Below are 24,556 nucleotides of genomic sequence, written 5' to 3'. Positions count from 1 at the left end.
TTTTGGCCCCCTGGATGCTGTTACCAGAAATAACAGCCATATCCCATATATAGCCTGTCCATGTAGCCCTGAGTTCTGCCAGCTCCTGGCTTTGTGCCTTCCTTGCCAGCTTCTAGCTTTGTGCCTTCCTTTTGTTTGCCATACCAGGCTCTCTTGGTCACCTTAGTAGCCTTGCTAAGCTTCATGTAGCTGTAGATACCATTGGCTTAGCCCAGAAGAGATTCCTACACTTTGGTTTGCCACTTGAGGAAGGGGGCTGTAGGGAGTTTAGAGATCAGCACACATTTTAAACTGAAACCGGAAGTGGGGAAGGCAAACCACAGGAAGATCCTGCCCGCAACTTGGTGACGTATCTATATAACCCATAGATGCTTCCTGGCAATACCTTGTGAAACTTGCCTTTTCATGTATAGTTGTTTCCTAACTTCTTGTTCTAGACTAAGCCTCAGTCAGAAGTGATTAATATGATAGCAGTATAGATAACTGTATGATAGTTATTGTGCACAGGACTTTTATGCAGCAACTGGCGCCTGATTGTGTTCTGTAGTAGACTTTACCACTGAAGAGGTGCAGTGGAATTTATGCCTTTACTTTGACTTTGTCATGCCACTAGCCATTGTCTTATTTATGTGTAATTGTACTTATATATGGTTCAGGTTTTATAGCCACAAAACAAAACAAAAAACAGTTCTTTGCTTCACTGAGTCTAGGAATGTTATCCTCTGATTCCCAATTCCTATATTTTGAAAATATGTATCATTCAGAAGAGTTACTGTGAAGATTAAGTAAAGTAATATATATGAAGTCAATGAAAAAATCTGCTGTGTGTAATACATGTATTAATTTATTCAGTAAGTGGTAGCTATTATTATGATTTGGCTTTCTCTCACCCCAAGTAATCCTTAACTTTGGATCATCTTGTCCAGGACCCCGGCCCTTTGCAGTTTCTCGAGGGGGTTAATCCCACTGGGACCCATGTTGGCTCCTACGCTTGTATTTAAGGTAACCTTTGAAGTAAACCTGGACCTACATCTCTTTCAGATGGGAATAGATTTTCAGCACTGCTGTATTCAGAAAGACCTTAAGAGTTGAATGGAAAAACTCCAGGCTTTGGAGTTTGATTTATGTCAGATAACCTTATTAGCTATGTAACTAAAATTTTTTTTCTTAATTTATGAAAGGGAATAGTAATGCTCACCACACAGGGTTGTTGTAATGATCAAATGAAACATTTGAGAAAATATTTAACACAGTCTTGGAGCATCTAGCTGCTTAATAAATCTTTATCTTCTTTTCTGTCTTATTCCAGTAGTGTCCTCCTCTAAGACATACAGAAACATACATGCAAACCTACAGGTATAAATGCATGCACATAATCAAACATACACATAGGCACTTATGTACATAATCACATACATGTACAGAAGCATATACACCAGAATCTCTACCTTTGATAGTCATCTGATTTTGGAATTTTAGTCCTAGATATCATTTATATATAGAATTTTGATTTACTCTCTGATGACCATTGCATAGAATCGTTGATCTTGTACATAGAGAGTTGGCTGTTTTTCATTTCTGTTAATCCAATCAGTTTTGATTTGATGGTGTTTATCTTCGTGCTTTAAACTATTTACTTTTTAACAATATCTAAAAGCTGCTGTTTTCTATAGTTATATGTCTCTCCTCTTTTTTTCAGGTATTTATGCAGACATGACTTTCTCAATAAAGCTTTCCTTGAGTTACTTCACTTCTTGTGGTGCCTCTAACTGCTTAATACTTACCGTAGTAGTATTAGGACATATATTTTTACTTATTTATCTTACTTGTTTTCGCTCTCTCCAAATGTGTTAGCCTAATAAGGACACAGACTTTTGTCTATTTTGAGCAGCTTAGTGGGCACTCAGTAAACACTTGAATGTGTGAACTTAAGCACGGGTTTGTTTATTTTCAAAACATCTCTGTATTAATACTATAGAGATTCTTTAAGTGCTTTTGGTAACTGTATATAGGAGACTTTTTAAAAAAACCTTTGGAGTAGTTGACATAGATCAACTTATATGAAATGGAAAAAAGAAGCTTATATACAATTTCATGATTTGTGATGTGGTATTAGAATCTCTTTTTTGCCCATGCCAAAGTTATATACACACACACCGTTACTTATTCAGCAGCTGTTTCATTGTATATTGTATGCTAAGAATGGTGCTAAGAATTGGTCTCTTCCCTCAAGAAGTCCAGTGAAGAGACAACCAAACTGCCTTTGCTTGATTGTGTGTCATCTTTACCACCTCAAAACATTAGACAGCCCTGAGGCTCAGTCTTTAAATTTCTTTTCTATATTCGCTCCCATTGTGATTTTGTATTGTCTCATGGTTTTGTAAATTTTATGTACTTACTGATGATTCCCAAATTTTATCTCTATCCAGGACCCTTTGTCCTTGGACAAATTTTCTGCCCTTGGATGTATAAGGCATCTCAGATTTAATATTCAATACAGTCTTTTGAACTTGCTCCCCAACAAGAGGCTCTGTCTCTAGAAATAGCATCTCTATTCATCTAGCTGCTCAGACTAAAACTCTTAGAAGTCATTCTTGAATCCTCTATTTCTCACATCCTTCATGCAAAATATGAATAAATCCTGTTGGCTTCATCTTCAAAATACATGTCCAAATGACCCGTTCTCTCCAGACCCATGTCTGCTCTGCTCCTCCCCCAACCTGCAGGTTTTTGCTAATTGAGATTACTACAGTAGCCTCCTATCTATCACCTGCTTCTACCCTTTCCCTTCTGCACTGATTCTAAAACAAAAGTGAAATTACGCCATTTTTATGCTCAAAATCTTTCAAAAGCTTACCATCTCACACACAAAAAGCTTAAGACTTTCCAGTGCAGATAAGACCGTATTTAGCCTGCCTCCTTCCGTACCTTTACTCTGTCTCTTACTGTCTCCTTTCTCTCCCCACTTTGCTTATTGCTTTGTTGCCATACTGCCCTCCTTACTATTCCTCCAGTGTGCCAAACTATCCTGTCTCAGGGTCTTCACACATTTTATTCTTTCTGCCTGTTCATCTCCATCCCCAGATACCTGTATGGCTTGTACCCTCAATGACGTCCTTGAGGTATCTGCTTAAATATTTTACTTGAAAGGCCTTCCCTGCTTCCCTATATAAAATAACATTGAACTGCTCCCTGTCTCTACCCTCTGGGCCTGCCATTCCCTAACACTCCTACCTTGCTTTGTTATCTGGAATAGCAATAAATATTTCTTCCATTGGCAGTAAATACTATGTGCTTATTTAAGAGTTTGTGGTATTTGTCATCCCTATATGGATTGTACAACAGTTTCGTATGGGTTGAGGCCTGTTTTTATTCAGTCTTATATCCCCAGCACTTAGAACAGTGCCTCGTGTGTTTAGGCACTTGGTAAATATTTGTTGAATGAAATGCAACAAGTACAAAACAATATGATCACTGTAGTAGAAATACATACAAGGTACTATAGGAACCCATGGGAAAGAGTGACATGACTACCTAGGAATTGAGGGAAGACTTTACAAAGATGCCCTTAAGCAGAGCTCTTTGGAGAGAAAAACAGGTAGCGCATTTCATACAAAGAAAATAGTGCTGCAGATATACAGAGGCATGAGAGAACAGTGTATTTACGGAACCAAAAGTATAGTACTGCCAAAGCATAATTTGTGGGGGTAAAGATTAACTAGGTGAGGCTGAACATGTAGTAGCTAGCACCTGATCATGGAAGGATGGAGGGTTTTTGTACCAGACTAAGGAATTTTAGATTTTGTCCTGCAAAGTGGGCAGTGGTAGATAGTGTGAGCCATTGAAGACTTCTGAGCAAGGGATGTTTTATTTATATTTGTTTATACATAGATGTGTGTGTGTGTGTGTGTGTGTTTATGTATTAGAAAAGTAGCAACAATGTGAAGGTTGAGTATCAAAGCTAAACATAGCATTTTATTTAAGATATGTATGATATTATAGGATATGTATGATGTAGAAAAACAATTACTATTACGTGTGGACAAGAGGATATTTCATTTTATGTTTGGACAAAATCATTTATGTTTAGTGTGAAGGTGTTCTTGGCATACTTGCAGTACATTTGTGAAAGAGAAGAAATACCCAGTGAAAGATTATTGTTTGTCTTTGAAAATCCACCCTTTAGGAAAAAAGACTTAAAAAAATTAGTTAACAGTCATGTTGTAAGTCATAATGTACGCTAGAAAAGTGCTTAAGGAGTACTAGTTATGAATTCAACAAGAACAGATATTGTTACAGAATAAAATAAACTGTGCTTGAATGTCAACTTCCTTTCTTCATAGAGGAACAGTTGGTTGTCATTGATATACCTCCTGATCTTAATTCATTGTTGAAGGAAATAGTGACAGTAGTACATGCAATCAAATCTATACTGTTTGCTGTAGGAACAGTGTATCTGCCTTTGTAGAACAAATGTCTGCTTTTGCATATTGTAGTATCTGCATGCACAGAGTTTTTGAAATGAGGGATGAACTATAAAAATATTTCTTCCTCTCATCCAAGTGCAAGTAAAAACCATTTTTGTTGTTTCGCCAGACTTGCTTGTGTCGTATCTTAGCAATATATTGAATGTCTTGAACACTTTATTCTTAGTGATTTAAGGTCAAACTATGATTTGTGAATTTAAGGGTAAAATGGAGGCACCCAAAATGGTGCACATGATTTGAATGTTAAGAATTTGGCACTCCCAGCTGGGCATGGTAGCTCATGCCTGTAATCCCAGATCTTTGGAAGGCCAAGGCAGACAGATCTCTTGAACCTAGGAGTTTAAGACCAGCCTGGGCAACATGGCAAAACCCTGTCTCTACATACAATACAAAGCAAATTAGTCAGACGTGGTGTTGTGCGTCTGTGGTCCCAGCTACTCGGGAGGCTGAGGTGAGAGAATCACGTGAGTACAGGAAGGTGAGGCTGCAGTGAGCCATGATTGTGCCACTGCACTCCAGCCTGGGCGACAGAGCAAGTCTCTATTTCAAAAAGAAAAGGAAAGAATTTGGCACTCCAGCTTCATGAAAACATGATACTGTATTATTGAATATAATTAAAAAATTATATCCGAATGCTGTAGTAGATGAAATATTTTGTGAAGGTAGATGCAACTATACGTAGAGTTAAGATCCATTTCCCAAGTTAAAGGATTCTCCCTTTTAAGTATGCTGTTATCCAACTCACTATCCGATGGAAGAATGAAAATAATTTTCAGTGAAAAATTGCTTCATAATTTCTGAGTCCATGTTTGATCCAGATAGCCACGTGTAGCTGGCAGATTTACCCAATTCTGATGACCAGTAATTTGAGGTGGGATTTTCTAATTTGTTGGAAGCAAAGGTTAGAAAAGGAACTGAAATTAGGCTATGGAATCAACTCTAGTTTAAGCAGAAAGAGATTTAATAAAAGATTTTAAGTGGCTTATAAAATTGTTGCCAAGATTGAAGAAACAAACCCTAGATCTGTAAAAAGCCACGTTGCACCTGGGCCACCAAGAGAGTTATTGCCTCTTTTAGGATCAGAAAGGCTTTTTCAGAATTGTGAAACTATAACTTTTAGATGCTGTCTTAGAACCTTGCCATCTCTGCCGTGATCAGGAGTCTGCTCCTATTAGGAAATAGTCGTTAGTAAGCAGCCATCTTCATCAGTAAGCTGTTGTCATTATTTCTGGCCCTAGAGCCTAGCCCTGCCTACCACAGCATGTACTGCAGAATGGATACCTTCTGCCTTTCTTAATATTCTTGAAACCTATCACTGAATACTAGGACTTCTGCAAATACTGCTGTGGAACATGAACATCTCCATGACAGTGTTTGCTAGTAGAAGCAACCCAAATTCAACCTCCCTTCTCTTTTGTCCTTAAAATTTAGTGAGTGCATCTGATTGGTGGAACTTAAATCACATTTACAACTCTAGCTGCAAGAGAGGCTGGAAAATGTATTTTTTAACTTACTCTTATCTGCAGTACAGGAAGACATACACTGAAGGAGGTTGAAATGCATGTTGAACAGTAACCTACCATATTTACTGCAGGTTCAGAACCTGATTCTCTGTAAGGCTGCCTGTCATTAAATTGGCTATAGATAAGTTGAGAAAGTTGCAAATAATACCATCAAACAATGTTGAGAAAGTCATTTGTTTCTTAGTATATTTTTATTGTTTTATAATGACAACATTAAAAAAAAAAACACTAGAATTTGTCCTTCATCTCTTTGGTGAATTAAGTGGTCTGTAGATACCAAAAGTTTCCTGACGTTTAAGATGTGGTTAGTGGCTAAAAAGCCTAAAATAGGGAGTATAAGAAAAACTGTCATAAAGGGTTACCTGAATTGAGGAAAGGTTAGTGTTGTCAAATAATGAAGAGGGGTCAAATAAGGTGGGACTGGAAAGCAGTGATATGATTTGGGCACTTAATATTATTAATTTTTTTTTTTTTTTTTCTGTATTGAGACAGGGTCTTGCTCTTTTGCCTAGGCTGGAGTGCAGTGGCACAGTCTTAGCTTACTGCAACCTTTGCCCCCAGGCTCAAGCAGTCCTCACACCTCAGCTTCCCAAGTAGCTGGGACCTCAGGCATGCACCACCACACCTGGCTAATTTTTTTTGTATTTTTAGTAGAGATAGGGTTTCACCATGTTGCCTACACTGGTTTTGAACTGAGCTCAAGCAGTTTGCCCACCTTGGACAAACACTTTGCCTACCAAAGTGTTGGGATTATAGGTGTGAGCCACTGCACCCAGCCTGTTAAGTGTTCTTCAAGGTTTTAAGCAAAAAGTAGAAAAGCAGGATAAGAAGGCAAGTTGCAGGTTTAGGCTATGAATTGAAAGGGACACTTGAAAGCAGAGATTATAGAGTAAGTTTTCAAGAAACTTGGCAATAGATTTTTTTTTTTGGTCCAAGGTACATGCTCAGTTATATACCAGAACTGGCTAGAGTTCATGAGCCCCTGAGGCCCTGAACAAATATCACACACCAGCAAGTACAATCTTCCAGACTTCTTCACTTTTGTCTTTTTGTGTAGCTTGTTATAAAGAGTGGCTCTTAGCATATTCTCTTTATGCTCAGAGATATAATACATACAACATTATTCTTACTACATCTGTAACCATTACTTCATTTTTTATTATGTTTTTTATAAAGGGCCAATTAATTAATATTATAGTTTGGAGTTACAGTAGCTGACTTAACGTATTTGTACAATTCATTGTTGAGCTGGGCATTGATTAGGTGAATTAACTTTGAACAAAGTTTATTTGAATTTTAGTCAGTGGTAGATATTTAAGAAATATGGATTATGATAACTGCTTTTATAGGAAATGATGCTCAGTACATTTATTCATATTACATAGAACCTAAGTTTTCTTTATTCTAAATAAATATCTGATAATGTCAGATTCGTTGGATCCTTCAAATAAAATAACCTCATTGTCTTAAGAGGGAGAGGGAAGTAGAATATGTTTAAATTTATATAATATTGTTTTCGCAAAGTGCACTTATGTGAATGAAACAGAAACATGTTCAAGGGCAGTTATTTAGTGTTTCAAATTCTCCCATTAGATACAGACCATATTTATTATGGAGCATATTTATTAAGTAGAGAAGTATTGTGATCTAATTCCAAGTTTTTTATATTTGAGGTCCTATATGGTGACCTTTTGGTTAGAAAAAAAAGTCTAAATTTATGCAGAAGGGAGATGTCAAAGAAAAAGGGGTGGCTGAAGGACAAGAAGGTTGAAAGTAATGAAAAGACAATTGCTAGACAGTGTCCTGGAGGGAGTAAGAGGGAATGAAGTAGAGAGAGCGCAGTTAAGTGGATGAGCTTTGGATGAGAAGAGGAACAACTGGTCTTTGGAGGAGGAGGAAAGTGGATGAATATAGGTTCAGATTTATTTTTCTTATTAGGGACCTGGTTTATTTGTAAGGACCAACCCGTTTTAGGCAATTTGGGGATCATTTAAAAGGTTAGATTCCTCATTTCTGACTTGAGATGAACATAAATTTGTTGATTCTGTTTAAGTGGTAACTATTTTTTAAAAAATCTTTCAGTGACGGATTTAATAAGTATCTTACCGAATTGAGGAAAAGTTACTATTCCATTGGTTTTCTTATTTTAATTTTTATAAATTATTTGTTTACTGAGTTTTTTATAGGTGCTTCTTAGATTTCTGATAGACTTCTCTAAAATATGTTGGTTTAAATGACCTTTAAAGTTGATAAGCAGAAAAATACTTGAGTTTATCTAGTCCAGACCTTCATCAGGAAAGCTGTGATTCAGTGATTTGAGTGATTTGTCTGAAGTCATATAGCCACATAGTAGCAGAGTAAGACAGGAACATTGGTTTTATGGTTCTTGGGGTAATGCTCTTTCCCACATGCCAACTGATTGCATAAGGGAACTGGTGTACTGATTTCAGCACCCATAATTGTGTATGTCCTTTGAGCTCTGAGGGTCAAAGAACTTCAAAACTAGACTTTTTGGGTTATTTAATATTCCTTCAACAAATATTTCTCAGCTGTCTATTGTATGACAGTCACCGTTTAAGATCTTGAAGACCAGTAAGTTCTCAGGCCTCAAGAATGGGGGAACCAAAAAATAAACACTGAAGTAACAGTGAATGTTTAGATGTTTAGATAATTATCAATGCTGTTAAAGAAACAAAATGGAGAAATAAGAGTATGGTAGCAGAACTATGTGCTTTAGGTATAATAGTCAAGGAAGATTTCTCTGAGTTAGTGATATTTAGGCTAAGCCTGCATCTGTCTGTAGGAATGTAGCATTCCAGAAAAATGGTAGTTTAAGCCCTAAACTTAAAACATGATGTGGCTTGATGAATGAAAAATTGATGAATGAAAAAAAGTAAACCCTGCCCAGGGTTAGGGGAATGGAAGGAGAAGAGATCTGAGAGACCATTGAGTAGGGCTATTTAGACTGTGGTATGGAAAGATAATTTTATTCTAAGTGAAATGGTGTGATATTGAAGGAGGGGAGTAAGTAAGTAACCTAAAGAATATGTTTCTAGTATCACACTGCCTGATGGAGAATGGATTGTAGGAGGGTCAAAAGTGGAAGCAGGGGTACCAGTTAGGCAACTCTCCTGTTTGTCTAAATAAAGGATTATGGTGGCTTAGAATGGGTGATTCTAGCCAAGGCAAGAAGTGGTTGGATTTGAGATTTATTTTGGAGGTCTGCTAGATTTGTTGAAGGACTGGGTATGGGAGTTGGGGGAAGTAGTGGGAGGATGGTGAGAGTAAGAGGAAAATGGTAGACCGGGGAAAGGGCATGTTTTAGGGAAGGAAATCAAATGTTTTTTCTGGGACTTGTTAAATTTGAAATGCCTACTGGATATCCAAGGTGACAGTTGAATAGTCACATCTGTCACATCTAGTGTTTGTTGAGGAGAGGTTAGACCTGGAGTTGCAGATCTGGGAGGCGTCAGTATTAACGCCATATGTAGCACAGTTGGCAAAGAGACGGAAGAGAGGGTGATCTGGAATTGAGGCATTATATGTTTAGAGATGAGGAGGGGGAGAAGTCAGCAGAGAGCCAGTGATGTAGGAGAAAAGTCAGAAATACTGTGTTGTGGAAGCCAGAAGAAGAGAGCATTATGAAGAGGAATATTAATGTTCATTTGTGTTAAATTTTGCTGCCTGCTTGGATATGATGAGAACAGAGAAGTGACCATTGGATTTTGCAATGTGGAAGGCAATAGTGTCCTCAGCTAGAGCAGTTTCAGTCTCATGGTGGGGTCAGAGACTGATTGGAGAAGGTTGAAGAATGAATGGAAGGTAAGAAAGAAGAGACAATGACTAGAGGTGATACTTTTAAGTTTTTATTTTCCTTTTGTATGCTTTTTTTAAGTTGAGAAATTCCCATCATTATTTGTATGCTGATGGGAATTATTCACTACAGAGGAAAATTAATGCTGATTCAGTAAAGAAAGATTAATTGTGGAATAAAGTCCTTGAGGAAGTATTGGTAGGAGGGATAGAGAGCACAGATAGACGGATTGCCCTTTCATAAGAATGGGGATGCAATTACCTAATTAAAAAAGGGAACTCACAAGTCACTTTACACACAGCCTCTCCCTTTAGTCTTATGAGTTTCCTTCAGATCAACTTGATCTTTCTCTAATCACTGGTGGTTTTTTTTTTTTTTTTTTTTTTTTTTCCTGTGCCACATTAATATATTCTTTCAGATTGAAGTCATCCTACTTAGGCTTAATATGAAGCAGTTGATGATATTTAATACCAGTTTTCAAATTTTGTGCCAACAGGTGAAGCAAAAAATTTATTGCCCTATCTTGGACCCCACAAAATGAGAGATTGTTTCTGTACTATAAATTTGGACCAGGAAGAAGTTTATCGTACCCAAGTTGTGGAAAAATCTTTAAGGTTGGTAAATAAATTGGTAAATTATCATTTTTATATTTTTACTACATATATCGATTGATAAATATTATGCATTTTCCACATTATAATCGTCAGGAAGACAAGATAGACACAGTGCCTGCTTTCTTGTGGCTTTTCACTGCTTCAAAATGTATCTTCCTCTTAATTGTTCCTAATTTTATCCCTTGGTTTTCTGGAGAAAAGTTTTTTTCACATGACAGGCTAAATATTGCCTATTTGTTTGAACTTTCCTCAAAGTACATCTTTATTTTATTTTATTTTATTTTATTTTATTTTATTTTATTTTTTTTGAGACGGAATTTCGCTCTTGTTACCCAGACTGGAGTGCAATGGCGCGATCTCGGCTCACCGCAACCTCCGCCTCCTGGGTTCAGGCAATTCTCCTACCTCAGCCTCCTGAGTAGCTGGGATTACAGGCACGTGCCACCATGCCCAGCTAATTTTTTGTATTTTTAGTAGAGACAGGGTTTCACCATGTTGACCAGGATGGTCTCGATCTCTTGACCTTGTGATCCACCCGCCTCGGCCTCCCAAAGTGCTGGGATTACAGGCTTGAGCCACTGTGCCCGGCCTATTTTATTTATCTAAAGAATAAGTTACTTAAAGTTCATACAAGTTGCTTAATTTAATAGTGCATTACCAGGGAATGCTCAGGTAAGTATCTCATCTTTGAAAGTGTAATTGCCCTTTGAGAGTGTCATAGTAAATCCTAATTCATAAAATTGCAACATACCACCGCTGCACTGTACCAATGTGAACATAGTTCTGCTGCAAAGCTGTGCCAAGAATCTTGTTCAGAGACAAAAGTCAGAACAAGGTATGGGGAATTACTGGAATGAGCATGTAGTGAACTACTGAGTGCCATACCTTATCTGAATCATATTTTAGATCAGTTGTATTTTAGGGATCTGTTTTTGATGCCTTTTTTTAAATACCATTTTTTAAATATTTATCTTAAAATTTCCCTTTATGTCTTTATTTTCATTTTTATAATTTTAAATATCTGTTGAGTTCTTCATAGAAAATATATTATATAGAACTGAAAATACTTTAGTAGCCGAAAAACATTTCAAGTGGTAAACTTGAAATCTTTAGTCATAATTCTCATGTCGTTCTTATTTGGCTTTAGAAGGTACTTTCAACATAATATTTGAATGTAGATGTGATACATAAAGGAAATTCTGCATTTACAGTTGTTTATAAAATAATGTAAAGAGGTAAATACCTGCACATGTCTTTCGTGTCATATCTTTGACTAACAGTTCTTTTCACGTTGATTTTTATGTTGAAATTAATTAGAAGGCCCTAGTTACTTTGTGAGACCAACTTTTAAAAGTTTACTTTGATTACGTTTGAAGGGAAAAATATAGTGACAAAAGTTCAGGCATTTTAACAACTAAAAAGCTGAACCAACTGTTTTCTAGACAAGATCAGATATGACTTCTGTAAGAGTGTTTTACTTTATATTTCAGCTTCTCATTTAGTTAGGACATCTTAAAGATACTACATTTCATAGTGACATTTCTAGAGAATCTTTTTGTTCTTTAAATTTTCTCAGGAAAGAGGTACACTTGACAAAAGAAACTCATTTGAGATATTCACGTCTTCATAGAAAAATTTAAATATATCAAATGGCATTCTTAAAATGAACTTATAAAAATAAGCTTTGCAACATGAGGATAGGCAAAGATTTCTTACTTTGAATGCAAGAAGCACTACTAATCATAAAAGATGAAAATTGGTAAATTAGATTTTATCAAACTTAAAGGCTCCTTTTCTTTAAAAGACACTGTCAAGAAAATTAAATGGCAAGCCACACGTGGGAGAAAATATTCTGACAGAAGACTTGTAGCCAGAATTTATTTAAAAACAAAAACCCTAGTAACTGGGTTATCTGTTAAGTATCCTCCCCCTGTTTTAAATGGCCACCTGTCTTCTTTTGAAGTTACCCTAGTAACTTCTTCAAAAGAAGACAGGCGGCCATTTAAAATAGGGGGATACTTAAACAGATATTTCAGAAAAGATTCATGAATGACCAAGAGCACATGAAAAGGTATTCAGCATTGTTAAGTCATCAGGGAAATGCAATTTAAAACCATCTGATGGAAATCATATCACTGATTGCCTGTAAGATTATAATAGGCGTGATTGCAGAGTCACAAGGGAACTTTCTGGGGAGATAAAAATGTTTTATATCTTGATTAAGGTAGAGATTACATAGGTGTGTAAATTTATCATGTTACAGTCACCGGAATAGCTAAAGTTAAAGACTGTCAGTACCAAGATGTGGAACAACAGGAGCATTGCTGTCAGGAGTTTAAAACAGTACAACTGCTTTGAAAAACAGTTTACACATTCACCTACCTTTTAACTCAGCAGTTGCACCCTCAGTAATCGAAAGCATGTGTCTAGAGAATGTTTTGTATAAGAATGTTTATAGCAGTGTTACTTTTGATAGCCTAACTCAAATAACATTAATAGGAGAATGGATTTGGAATGCATTGAAGTAATATGCAGCAATTAAAACATTTAAACTACTGTATACACAAAGACATCGAAAAAGTCTCGCAGACATTAAGCTGAATGAACAAAGCTGGACGTGAGTGCACACTATATGATTCTATTTATGTAGATTTTAGGATCTTTAGTAATAGAAAGGACATCACTGGTTGGGGCAGCTATGGTGGGGTAACTGAAGAGGGATGTTAAGAGAACTTTCTGGGGAGACAGAAATGTCCTGTATTTTAATTGGGGTGGAAGCTACACAGTGTATACATTTATCAGAAGTCATCAACCTCTGTACTTTAAATTGGACTTTTATTGTTTGTAACTTATACTTCAATAAAATTGATTTTCAAATAGCTTATTTTATTTTATTTTATTTATTTATTTTTTTTTTGAGACAGAGTTTCGCTCTTGTTACCCAGGCTGGAGTGCAATGGCGCGATCTCGGCTCACCGCAACCTCCGCCTCGTGGGTTCAGGCAATTCTCCTGCCTCAGCCTCCTGAGTAGCTGGGATTACAGGCACGTGCCACCATGCCCAGCTAATTTTTTGTATTTTTAGTAGAGACGGGGTTTCACCATGTTGACCAGGATGGTCTCGATCTCTTGACCTCGTGATCCACCCGCCTCGGCCTCCCAAAGTGCTGGGATTACAGGCTTGAGCCACCGTGCCCGGTCAGCTTATTTTATTTTATTTTGCTTTTTTTTAATTTTTTATTTTTTTGAGACAGAGTTTTGCTCTTGTTACCCAGGCTGGAGTGCAATGGCGCGATCTCGGCTCACCGCAACCTTCGCCTCCTGGGTTCAGGCAATTCTCCTGCCTCAGCCTCCTGAGTAGCTGGGATTACAGGCACGTGCCACCATGCCCATCTAATTTTTTGTATTTTTAGTAGAGACGGGGTTTCACCTTGTTGACCAGGATGGGCTCCATCTCTTGACCTCGTGATCCCCCCGCCTCGGCCTCCCAAAGTGCTGGGATTACAGGCGTGAGCCACCTCAAATAGCTTATTTTAAAAAAATATTTTGAAGTAACCCTTCACATAACATTAGCTGTTTTAGATATTATGTATTGTGAATAATACAGGTTTACACATTTCTAAGACAAGGAAGGTATGAATGACACTATACTCAGCTCTCATTTAGGTCCATTTTAGGTGAGTATGACCCCAGGCAATTACTGTATCTTCTATCCACAGGACTCCTGAAAAGCTGTTTGTTCAGAACTCATCCTGGCAACTAAGATCCCCTCAGAGTTCAGCTTGGTTTGTCTAGAACTTAGTTGTAATTTAGCATTGAGAATTATTTTGGGGCTTTTCAAGTTATTTTCAATGGCATTTTAGTCTATAATTTTATTAACTTTATTGAAAGTGATATTGAGTATTAATGCTATTATTGAAAGTGATATTAATCAATTATTATTTAATTGTATTATTTGAAGTAATGAGCTTTCCTTCCTTTCTAGTCCATTTTTCAGTGAAGAATTTTACTTTGAGATTCCAAGAACTTTCCAGTATTTGTCTTTTTATGTTTATGATAAGAATGTTTTACAAAGAGATCTTCGTATAGGTATGTACTATTCATAATTATCTTTAATCACAACGTTAATGTTTATATTCATTCTTTCTCTTAGTATAAAGTGTTGAAAACTGCAGAATAACATATGCTCAACATATCTAATCTTTTTCTCTAGACTGCATGTTCATTTGTGAAATTTCATTTTTGATTTGTATGTTCAGCTTATATGACACTTTCTCAGGGAGGCCTTTGCAGTTCCCCTAGTAAACAAGTCATAATGTTTATATACTACATGATGGTTCCCTTTCCATGATACTTACTATGCTTGTTTGTTAGTTGGTTGTTTCATATCTAGGTTCTCTAGTTAAATGTGTTATTTAAAAGGGCAGGGACTCTTTTTTTTTTTTTTGGAGACAGAATCTCTGTCACTAGGCTGGAGTGCAGTGGTGCAATCTCGGTTTACTGCAACCTCTCCCTTCCAGGTTCAGGTGATTCTTCTGTCTCACCCTCCTGAGTAGATGAGATTACAGATGGGTGCCACCATGCCCAGCTAATTTTTGTATTTTTAGTTGAGACGGGGTTTCACTATGTTGGCCAGGCTTATCTTAAACTCCTGACCTCAGGTGATCTACCCACCTCGGCCTCCGAAAGTGCTGGGATTACAGGCATGAGGCACTGCGCCCCATCTGGCAGGGACTTTTTCTTACAGAGTACCTTACATTTAGTAAATGTTGGGTACTTATTTAGTGGTTCAAATCTTGTTTTTATAGAAAGACTGCAGTATTGATCCTTCCAAAGAACATCTGTTTTTGAGTTTTTTCTAATAGAAGTAATAATTCACTTTAATCTATTTATACATTATCTTCCTGTCTGTATTAGTGACTGCATTAGTCTGTTCTCACACTGCTATAAAGACATACCTGAGACTGGATGATTTATAAAGATAACAGGTTTAATTGGCTCACAGTTGTTCAGGCTGTACAGGCTTCTGCTTCTGGGAGGCAAAGGTGGTAGAAGGTAAAGGGGAAGCAAGCACATCAGCACATGATTGGCAGGAGAGAGGAGAGTGGGGAAGTGCTACATATTTTTACAATAACCAGATCTCATGAGAACTCACTGTCATGAGAACAACAAGGGGGATGTGTGCCCGCATGATTCAGTCACCTTCCGCCAGGCCCCACCTCCAACAGTGAGATTACAGTTTGACATGAGATTTGAGTGGTCCCCAGAGTCAAACCATGTCAGTGACCAATAAATATATTTTTAAAATAATTGTCAGATTGGAGTGTGATCTGTGGGCATGAACTAGAACAAAGCTAACTGGCCACGTATGTATCACATTCCTGACCTTTGCACCACTATCTTTGTATTTTAATCACAGGCAGAGGTCTAATTTACATTCATTATCATCTCTCTTTTTGGAGTCCTAAATTTCGTCATCTCCATTTCCTTTTTTATTTGAAACATGGTCAAGTCTCCTACAACTTAAAAAATTAAGCGTTATTTGTCTTTGTCCTGTTAAGTAACTCCTGATGTTTCTCTGTCTTTGATATTGAACTCTGTAACAAATGGTCTTTATCAGTCCTCTGCTTGCTACTTATTTCTTTTAAAGTCTCTGTAATTTGGCTTCTATGTTTTTTTTAATAAACCTTTTTCTGAAATTCAGCAACATCATTTTAATCAAATAACCTTTAAAACAATATATTTTTCTTAATTATAAAACTATTATATGTTCTTAATGTCTTGAAGTGATTCTGTGCAGAAGTAACTACAGTTAATAATTTAGTGTATTTCTATTTCTTCCATTCTTTATTTCGTACGTTTGTATTATTACATTGTATTATTCAGGTTTTTTCTTTTTTTGTTAATATCGTAATGATCCTTTTGTCACATCATTAATGTTTTTCAAAATATTTGTTATATAATATCCTTTGTAGAAAAGTGTTTTATTTTAACCACTTTCTTGTTGGTGAGCATTTACATTTCCACATTTTTGGCATCCTCAATGGTGTTGCTATGAACAAATGTCCTTTGGCATAAATTTTTGCATGTCTCTTTTTCCCCCAGGATAAATTCTTAGAAGTAAAAATACTGTGTTAAGGGGTATGAACATTTTTTTGATTTTTCTCTACATATTTTTATCCCCCACCTGTCCCACACAGTATCATACTGATGTGGACTACAGAAATATTGTACTAATTTACATTTCCCCAAGGATGTCATGGGCATAACCATTTTACCACCCTTTGGCCATTCTTGCATATTATAATTGAAAAAAAAATTCCAATATTATAGGTGAAAAATAATACATTATTATTTTAATGTGAGTTTCTGATTGTGAAGGAATTTAAGGAATTTTTCATGTGTTTATTGGTCTTTATAGTTTTCTTCTATGAATTAATTGTTCATTTCTTTGCCTATTTTTCTTTTGCTTTGAGTTCTAATTTTTATTCTTGAGCATTCTTATTTTTAGTTATGTTAACTTTTGTCAGCTATATATACCAAATACTCTTTCACAAAAGGCATTTTCTTAGTTTTTATTCTTATCTGCCTCTGTGTCACATTTCACTCTCTGGATTGCTTATTCAGTTTGTTGAAAGTGAAAGAAAAGACATTTTCATGGTGATGAATTTTTTTTAGATATGTTTCTCCCTCCTAAGGCTTCTTATATACAGACTCTTCTGTTTCTTGCAAACTGTTAATTGTAGATCATCCTTGAAGCTGCATCTTCAATTCAGTTAAACATTTACCAAACACCTCTCTGTGGCACACAAAGGATGGGACTTTTAAGATGAATAAGACTCAAGTTGCCCCCATGCTATCAAAGAGGCAGACTTTTAGTCTAATACTAGTATATTAGGGGCTGTGCTGGAGATTTGAGCAGAGTATTGGGAGAGAATAGTAGGGAGAACAGCTCAATTTTATTTGATAGGGGGTTAACAGAGACTAGATAGGTAGGAAAAGGAAGAACAGTTTCTTTCCTTTTTTTTTTTTTTTTGAGACGGCGTCTTACTGTGTCACCAGGCTGGAATATAGTGGCGCGATCTCGGCTCATTGCAACCTCTGCCCCCTGGGTTCAAGGGATTCTCTTGCCTCAGCCTCCCTGGTAGCTAGGATTACAGGCACACACCACCACACCCAGCTAATTCTTGTATTTTTAGTAGAGACGGGGTTTCACTATGTTGACCAAGCTGGTCTTGAACTCCTGACCTCATGATCCACCTGCCTTGGCCTCCCAAAGTGCTGGGATTACAGGCATGAGCTACCGGACCCAGCCAGGAAGAACAGTTTCAAGGTGACAGGGATTGGCAGAAGCATAGGGGGAAAAATGAATTACGTTTGTGATGTATCTGCTGGTAGAAGGTGAAGCTGAGGATATAAATTGGAACCAAGCTGTGGTGAACCCTAGAAACCATTCTTAATTCCAAAAGCTGAAGAATTTGGACTTTATTCTGCAGACAGTGGTTTTGAACCTTTTGAGAATGTATGTAACTATATATAACTGGTGTGTGTGTGTGTTGTGTGTGTGTGTATTATATGCATTTGTATTGCTAGAAACGAGTCTGCATACTGTATAATATACAAACACAGTTATATATAGTTATATATGCACATGTATTTATATACATACAGCTATATTAACACAGGTATATATACACATATATACAGTTATATACACACACAAATATTATATGTTCTACTTTAAATATGTAATCTTTATACATCAAGTTTGTAGTTTGGAAGTTGCTGTTGTAGGCCATAAGAAGTTGTTGATTTAGAATAGGGAGAGATTCAAGGCAGGAAGTGCAACAGGTATGCAGGAAGTCCAACTCATTCATTATCAAATGAAATAGATAGACCAGTTGCAGTGGAAATACAGATGAGGGAATATACTTCAGGAGTTTCAGATAGAACTTAGTGACCAAGATGATAAAAGAGATGTAAAAGGAGAAGAGTTAAAAATGGTCTTCTTTGTATGGCTGTTACTAACTGAGATAAGGAACACAGCAAGAACATTCACTTTTGAATGAGAAGGGGAGAGGATGACTGGTTTTAAACAAGTTAAACTTGTATTACCTGGGTTACATCTTAGTGGACATTTTGGTTGACTGTTGGAAATATAGATCTGAAGCTTACAGAAAAGATCTAGAGATGTAGATTTGAGAGTTATTAGCATTAAGTGATAGGTGAAACCTGTGATGGAATGAATGAAATTACTTGGGAGTGGATAAGGAGGGTTTCAGAGAAGAAGCTTGAAGATATATAGATAAGGCATATCAGGAAGTAGAAAGAGAGATAGGAGAGATTAATATCACAGAAGATAAGGAAATCTTTTAATGTCAACAACTAGAGAAAGGTAGAGTCAGATAAGGATTGATAGAGGCTATTGATAATTATTAATAACCTTTGAAAGAATGTATAACTTTGACCATCATGATATCTTGGGAAAACATTTAATTTTCATCGTCCCTTTACGTGTGTTATTATCTTTTTTTTTTTTTTTTTTTTTTTTTGAGACGGAGTTTCGCTCTTGTTACCCAGGCTGGAGTGCAGTGGCACGATCTCGGCTCACCGCAACCTCCGCCTCCTGGGTTCAGGCAATTCTCCTGCCTCAGCCTCCTCAGTAGCTGGGATTACAGGCATGCGCCACCATGCCCAGCTAATTTTTTGTATTTTTAGTAGAGACGGGGTTTCACCATGTTGACCAGGATGGTCTCAATCTCTCGACCTCGTGATCCACCCGCCTCGGCCTCCCAAAGTGCTGGGATTACAGGCTTGAGCCACCGCGCCTGGCCACATGTGTTATTATCTTAATGTAATATTTCTTGAAAAGGCCTTTAAGGGCTTTTAAATAGCAGTGTAAAGTTGAGGTTTATGATTTCCAGAAGTTGCCTTTGTTTTTTGTTTATTTTTAAAGTAAAAATCAATTTTAAGTAAAATAATTTCTAGTAAAAATCTGTTCTTTAGGGAGTGGTGTCAGAAAGCCGTAACTTGGTATGAGAACTTTTTCTTAAATGTTTATTCTTTCTAAGGGATACAATTTTTACATTTAACAGAAAATTCTTTTTTCCTTTCACATATAGAATTGTTATTAAAATAAAGACAGTACATACCCTTTAAGGTTGGAAATGGTTAATGGTTTTACTAACAAATTTTTAACGTTTTTGTAATTTAATAATTTTTTTTGTCATTAACATGTAAAGTTGTTTTTTTCTTTTAATTTTGAGCTATTGGAAGTAGAATTTTCTTAATTTATAATTTGGAGTCATTCAATTGTAGATTAAACAATGCCATAGCATTTTCTGGAAGTGAAACGAGGTAGAATTGAGAGAATCATCTTTTAAACGTTAAGATTTGAGATTCTGTACAAATTGGGTATAGATAGATAGCTTTTCGGGACTTTTAAATTACGTGAGTAATGTATTTTTGTTGTTGTTGTTGTTGTTACTCATTTATTTCACGTTTATTCTCATTCCACCTGGTGAGGAGAGGAAGGAATCATGCAATAACACACACAGATTATGCTATTTTTCATTCTTTCTGACAGAATTAGGATCCAGATTCTAATTGTCTTCAATATCTGGATTAGTCAATAGAGATGGACCACTGCAGTGGAGGGCCCAGGGCTGCTGAGAGAAAGGCAGGATACATCTATGGAACTGACCATGGTGGGTTCATGTTCCAGGGCTCCCATCCAGGTACCTGAGCATTTTCCTCATAGATCACAGGTGTTGAGGCCCACATTGACTTCTGAAAGGCTATGGAAATGCCATAGGCCTGAGGCTGGTGCTTGGGAGGTGCAAGGTCAGCCACATCTGCACAGGGAGGACCTGAGAAGATGCTGATACTCCATCTGTGTCCCAGAATCCTGTGCAGGGCCTCTCCATAAGGACATGGCAATGATTGATACCTTGGCCTCTGTTTGGCCTCATGAATAGTGAAGTATAAGTCCAGCAAGCTTGTCAGCATTTGGAGACATTCGTTTCAGCTTTTCTTCATACCCCACTGCTTCAGACGCTGGGGAATTGTTTTTGATACTATATGATACTTCTTACCCTGTGCACCTCACACTTAAGAAATTCCCATTCTTGCAGGAAACTCAGGATTTCCTGGTCACTCCATGGTTTAATTAACCGGACTGAGGGCTTTTCTGGTCCTTGGGCTGCTTTTTTCTGCTTCGTTTTCTGGATGTTTCTGGTAGCTTCAGTCTGAAGTTTCACTTTCTCCATTTTTATTCCTGCATTTTCTCCTGGGATTCTTCTTACTGTGTTTGCAGAGCCTGTTCCTGGATTGGTGGAACACTGGCATGCACTCTGCTCTAACGGAACCTAGGAGAGTCAGGAGGAGCCTGACTGTGGAAATGTGTTTGCTTCTCTCCCCTTCTCATGTATGGATATTTTTGTTTTTGTGAAAACATTTAAAATTATGGCATAGATGATGCTAAATTATTAATATTTTTTTTGAGATGAAGACTTGTTCTGTTGCCCAGGCTGGAGTACAGTGGCAGCATCTCAGCTCACTGCAACCTCCGCCTCCTGGGTTCAAGTAATTCTGCCTCAGCCTCCTGAGTAGCTGGGATTACAGGCACCTGCCACCATGCCTGGCTAATTTTTATATTTTTAGTAGAGGTGAGGTTTCACCATTTGGCCAGGCTGGTCTCGAACTCTTGATCTACCTGCCTTGGCTCCCAAAGTACTGGGATTACAGGTGTGAGCCACTGTACCTGGCTTAAATTACTTTTGACCACTGCTCCCCCCCACCAAGTCTTCTTCCCAGAAGTAATAATTGTTACTAATTTGGGGTATAAGTGCTTACATTAGGCAACTTTATATGCCAGGAAGAGTTAGTACAAAAACTGAGTTAAAAAACTTGAGAGCTAGATCCATGCTACAAAAAGATAGGAAATTGTAAAGTTAATGTTACTATGTGATACATTCTCCTAATGTATAGTTTCTTCTTAAAATGAGAGAAGAAGAGAAAATCTTTAAGCATATATTTTTATTTCCAGTGAGGGTTCTAATAATACTGAAACTAAAACATAAATGTTTTACCTCCTAATATGTATTTTTTAATTATTTTATTTTTCGAGAACTCAAATAAGTAAACTATGACTATTTTTCTAGAGCTCAAACAAGTAAACTATGACTATTGTGCTAGATTCTGGGAGTTCCCTCCCACCCCTCACCATGCCATCTTGGTTCAGAACCATAGAGAGATGAAAGGATTTTACTAGAATGTCACAGACCTGAATACCAATCATGACTATGTCACTGTTTATCTATGTGATCTTTATTGAGTCATTTTCTTAGGCTTAGTTCATCTGTAAAATAAGATTGTGTTTAAAATAGTTAAGGTATTTTCCAACACTTTGAATTGTAATTTCTGCTGACATTTAGCTTTTAAGCAAAATTTACTGTTCATAAATTGCCTGTGGCTACATTTTGGTGTCTGTTTGCACAGGGACTACATCAGTTATCTTCTGCTATGTAACTACTCCAATAACTAGTGGCTTAATACAGCTACATACATTTACTCATGATCCTATTGTTTGTCAGTTTGAGCTGAACCCAGCTAGGTGGTTCTATGGCTTGTCTTGCCTGGGGCTGATGTGCAGTTATTTGGGAGATTGAGGCTGGCTGGTCTGATTCATATGTCTGATGGTTGGTGCTATTAGCTGGACCTTCCTCACCCCATGGTCTCATGGTTGGTTCTAAGAAGGCAAGCCCTAAAGCACATTTGTATCACATTTGCTGATGTCCCATTGGTAAAAGCAAGTCACATATCTAATCCCAGAGTCAGTGCTGTAGGGGATCTTACAATGGAGTAGATACTGGAAAGTATGGAGGCCATTAATATACCAGTCTACTACAAAGACCAAAATGTATCTATTGAAACCTCATACACTAAGGCTTCAAAGTGCTGCCATTGTCTCTAAATTGCTACTGTTGACTGCCAGAATTTGTTCAGTCTTCTGGTCCTGTTTCATTTTTACATAGGCAGTAACACTTGTCACTGTTTTTAATCTCCTCTTTTAGCCATTTCTACTTGTGCTCAAGTAGGAACAGGACCATCAGGATTTTGCCAATTGGTTAACTGTATCAGACTGAAATTTCTAATAATGCATCTGAAAGTAGGTCCCATGGGTAACACGATATTTACCAATAGCAAGAAAATGCTGCTGAAAAATGATATGAGAAAGCTTAAAATGCTTTTTTTACTTAAAGATCGACAAAGGTGGTTTCTGTGCCCACAGTTCCTTCATTTCCTTTTTTATTTCCTTTCTTTGTCTGGTTTTAAGGAACTAATACAGCATCTGGTGAGTATTTGTTTGGTTTTAAGCTCTTTCTGTGAGTTTGTCAAGACAGTGAGGAAATTAAGTACTGATTTTAAATGATTTGTTGGGAAGTTTGTTTCTTTTTTTTTTTAAGAGGAATCTCACTGTGTTGCCCAGGCTGGACTTGAACTCCTGGGATCAAGCAATCCTCCTGCCTCAGCCTCCCAAGTACCTGGAACTGCAGGCATGCACCACTGCACCCAGCTGTGTTTGATTTTTTTTTTTTTTTGACATTGGTAATTTCATAGCTAGTGAAATTGTGAATTAACTTTGTTTAAAATAGTAATCACTGGCTTGGCACAGTGGCTCATGTCTGTAATCCTAGCACCTTGGGAGGCCAAGGCGGGTGTGGACTGCTTAAGCTCAGAAGTTGAAGACCAGCCTCAGCAACATGGTGAAAACCCATCTCTACAAAAACTATAAAAATTAGCCAACTGGGACCAACTATAAAAATTAGTTCCAACTACTTGGGTGGCTAAAGTGGGAGAATCACCTGAGCCTAGGAGGTCGAGGCTGCAGTGAGTTGTCATCATGCCACTGCACTCCATCCTGGGAGACAGAGCAAGACCCTGTCTGGGGAAAATAAAAAATAAAAAAAAAAAGAAAAAAAGAAAATAGTAAACACTAAACTAAAACAATCTTTCGAAACATTAGAGGCACAAAAAAGGTTTTTAAGATCATTAAGCTAAAGTCATTCTAATTCAGAGGAGGCACATTAGATGTAGAGTTTCTAATAAGTAATTTGTTAGAGAATTTGACAATAGATTATGGAATTATTGTTTGTGTTGGAAGGAACACAAACAGGCATACCTTGGTTTCGAAATCTGGCTTCTGCACCTGTTAGGGGCAAGTTTAAAAATATTGTTCACCTTTCCTCATCTGTAAGATGGAGATTATACCCTCTGTCTCCAAGATTGTTATGAAAATTAGACAAGAAAATATATAAGAATGTCTCCTACCTGGTAGACACTCAGTAAATGCTGGCTTTTCTTTCAGTTCAGTGCCCTTTCCACTGTATCAGGCTGCCGACCTTTTACTGTTAATGTCTGCTCGGTGATAAAACAGCAAAACAGAATCATGAGGCTTTTTTAAAAAAATTCTGTTCATATTTCAGAAACTTGTTTCTTCCTTCGCAATCCCTTTTGTCTCCCTCTCCTATACTTCCTTCTCATTTATCCCCCGACCTTTTTTTCTCCTTCATTCTTTGCCTGCTACCTAATGACTTCAAATATTTTTCTTATTTTCCTGTGCCATTCTTATATATCAGTTTCTCTAACTTTGTGGGATCATGTACTCCTTCTTCCCTGCTTCTTCAGGCCAGATAAACTCATGCGACTAGATCTTAATATATCAGAAACTGACATCTTAAAAAGGAACTTATTAAGAGCTGACAATAAAATTGTACATTATTCTCAACTCTCAAATGGCTTATTTATGCAGCTAGTCAGAGAAGGGTTTCCCTCTCATAGGACAAGAAACATTCAACTCTTCAGTGACAGTGAATGTCATGAAACTCAAGATGTGGAGCAGGAGGAAGAGGCTGTCTCCTAGAATACATTACCTGTGAGACTAAGAGAAAATTCTCTTTTGAAAAGGCAACTGTGACAGTGGAGATGTATTTCCAGTGATCTGAGATTAATGAGTCATAAGTAGGACAGGTAGATTTCTACTCTAGTTTTTAGCAGCATTGTTACTTAAATAGAATTTAGATAAACGGGAAGCCTAGAAATCAAATCAGCATTTACAA

General features: G+C 37.1%; 1 protein-coding gene and 1 pseudogene across 4 annotated transcripts in view; one reads left to right on the top strand and one right to left on the bottom strand.

The window, feature by feature from the left end:
* The window catches only part of RASA2 (RAS p21 protein activator 2), a 123,090-nt gene that overhangs the window by 11,188 nt on the left and 87,346 nt on the right, over positions 1-24,556 (top strand). For all 4 annotated transcript variants that reach the window (XM_039461886.2, XM_039461884.2, XM_039461885.2 and 1 more), the window contains exons 2-3: positions 10,321-10,438; positions 14,422-14,525. In XM_039461886.2, the coding sequence (XP_039317820.2) occupies positions 10,321-10,438; positions 14,422-14,525 (222 nt within the window). The remainder of the gene's footprint in view (positions 1-10,320; positions 10,439-14,421; positions 14,526-24,556) is intronic.
* On the bottom strand, positions 20,061-20,704 carry LOC141585640 (putative uncharacterized protein MSANTD5; annotated as a pseudogene).

This window comes from Saimiri boliviensis, chromosome 9 (assembly GCF_048565385.1).
Source record: "Saimiri boliviensis isolate mSaiBol1 chromosome 9, mSaiBol1.pri, whole genome shotgun sequence".
Classification (NCBI taxonomy): domain Eukaryota; kingdom Metazoa; phylum Chordata; class Mammalia; order Primates; family Cebidae; genus Saimiri; species Saimiri boliviensis.
The sequence above is the reverse complement of the archived record's forward strand: the minus strand, read 5'-3'. Positions and strand labels throughout refer to the sequence as shown.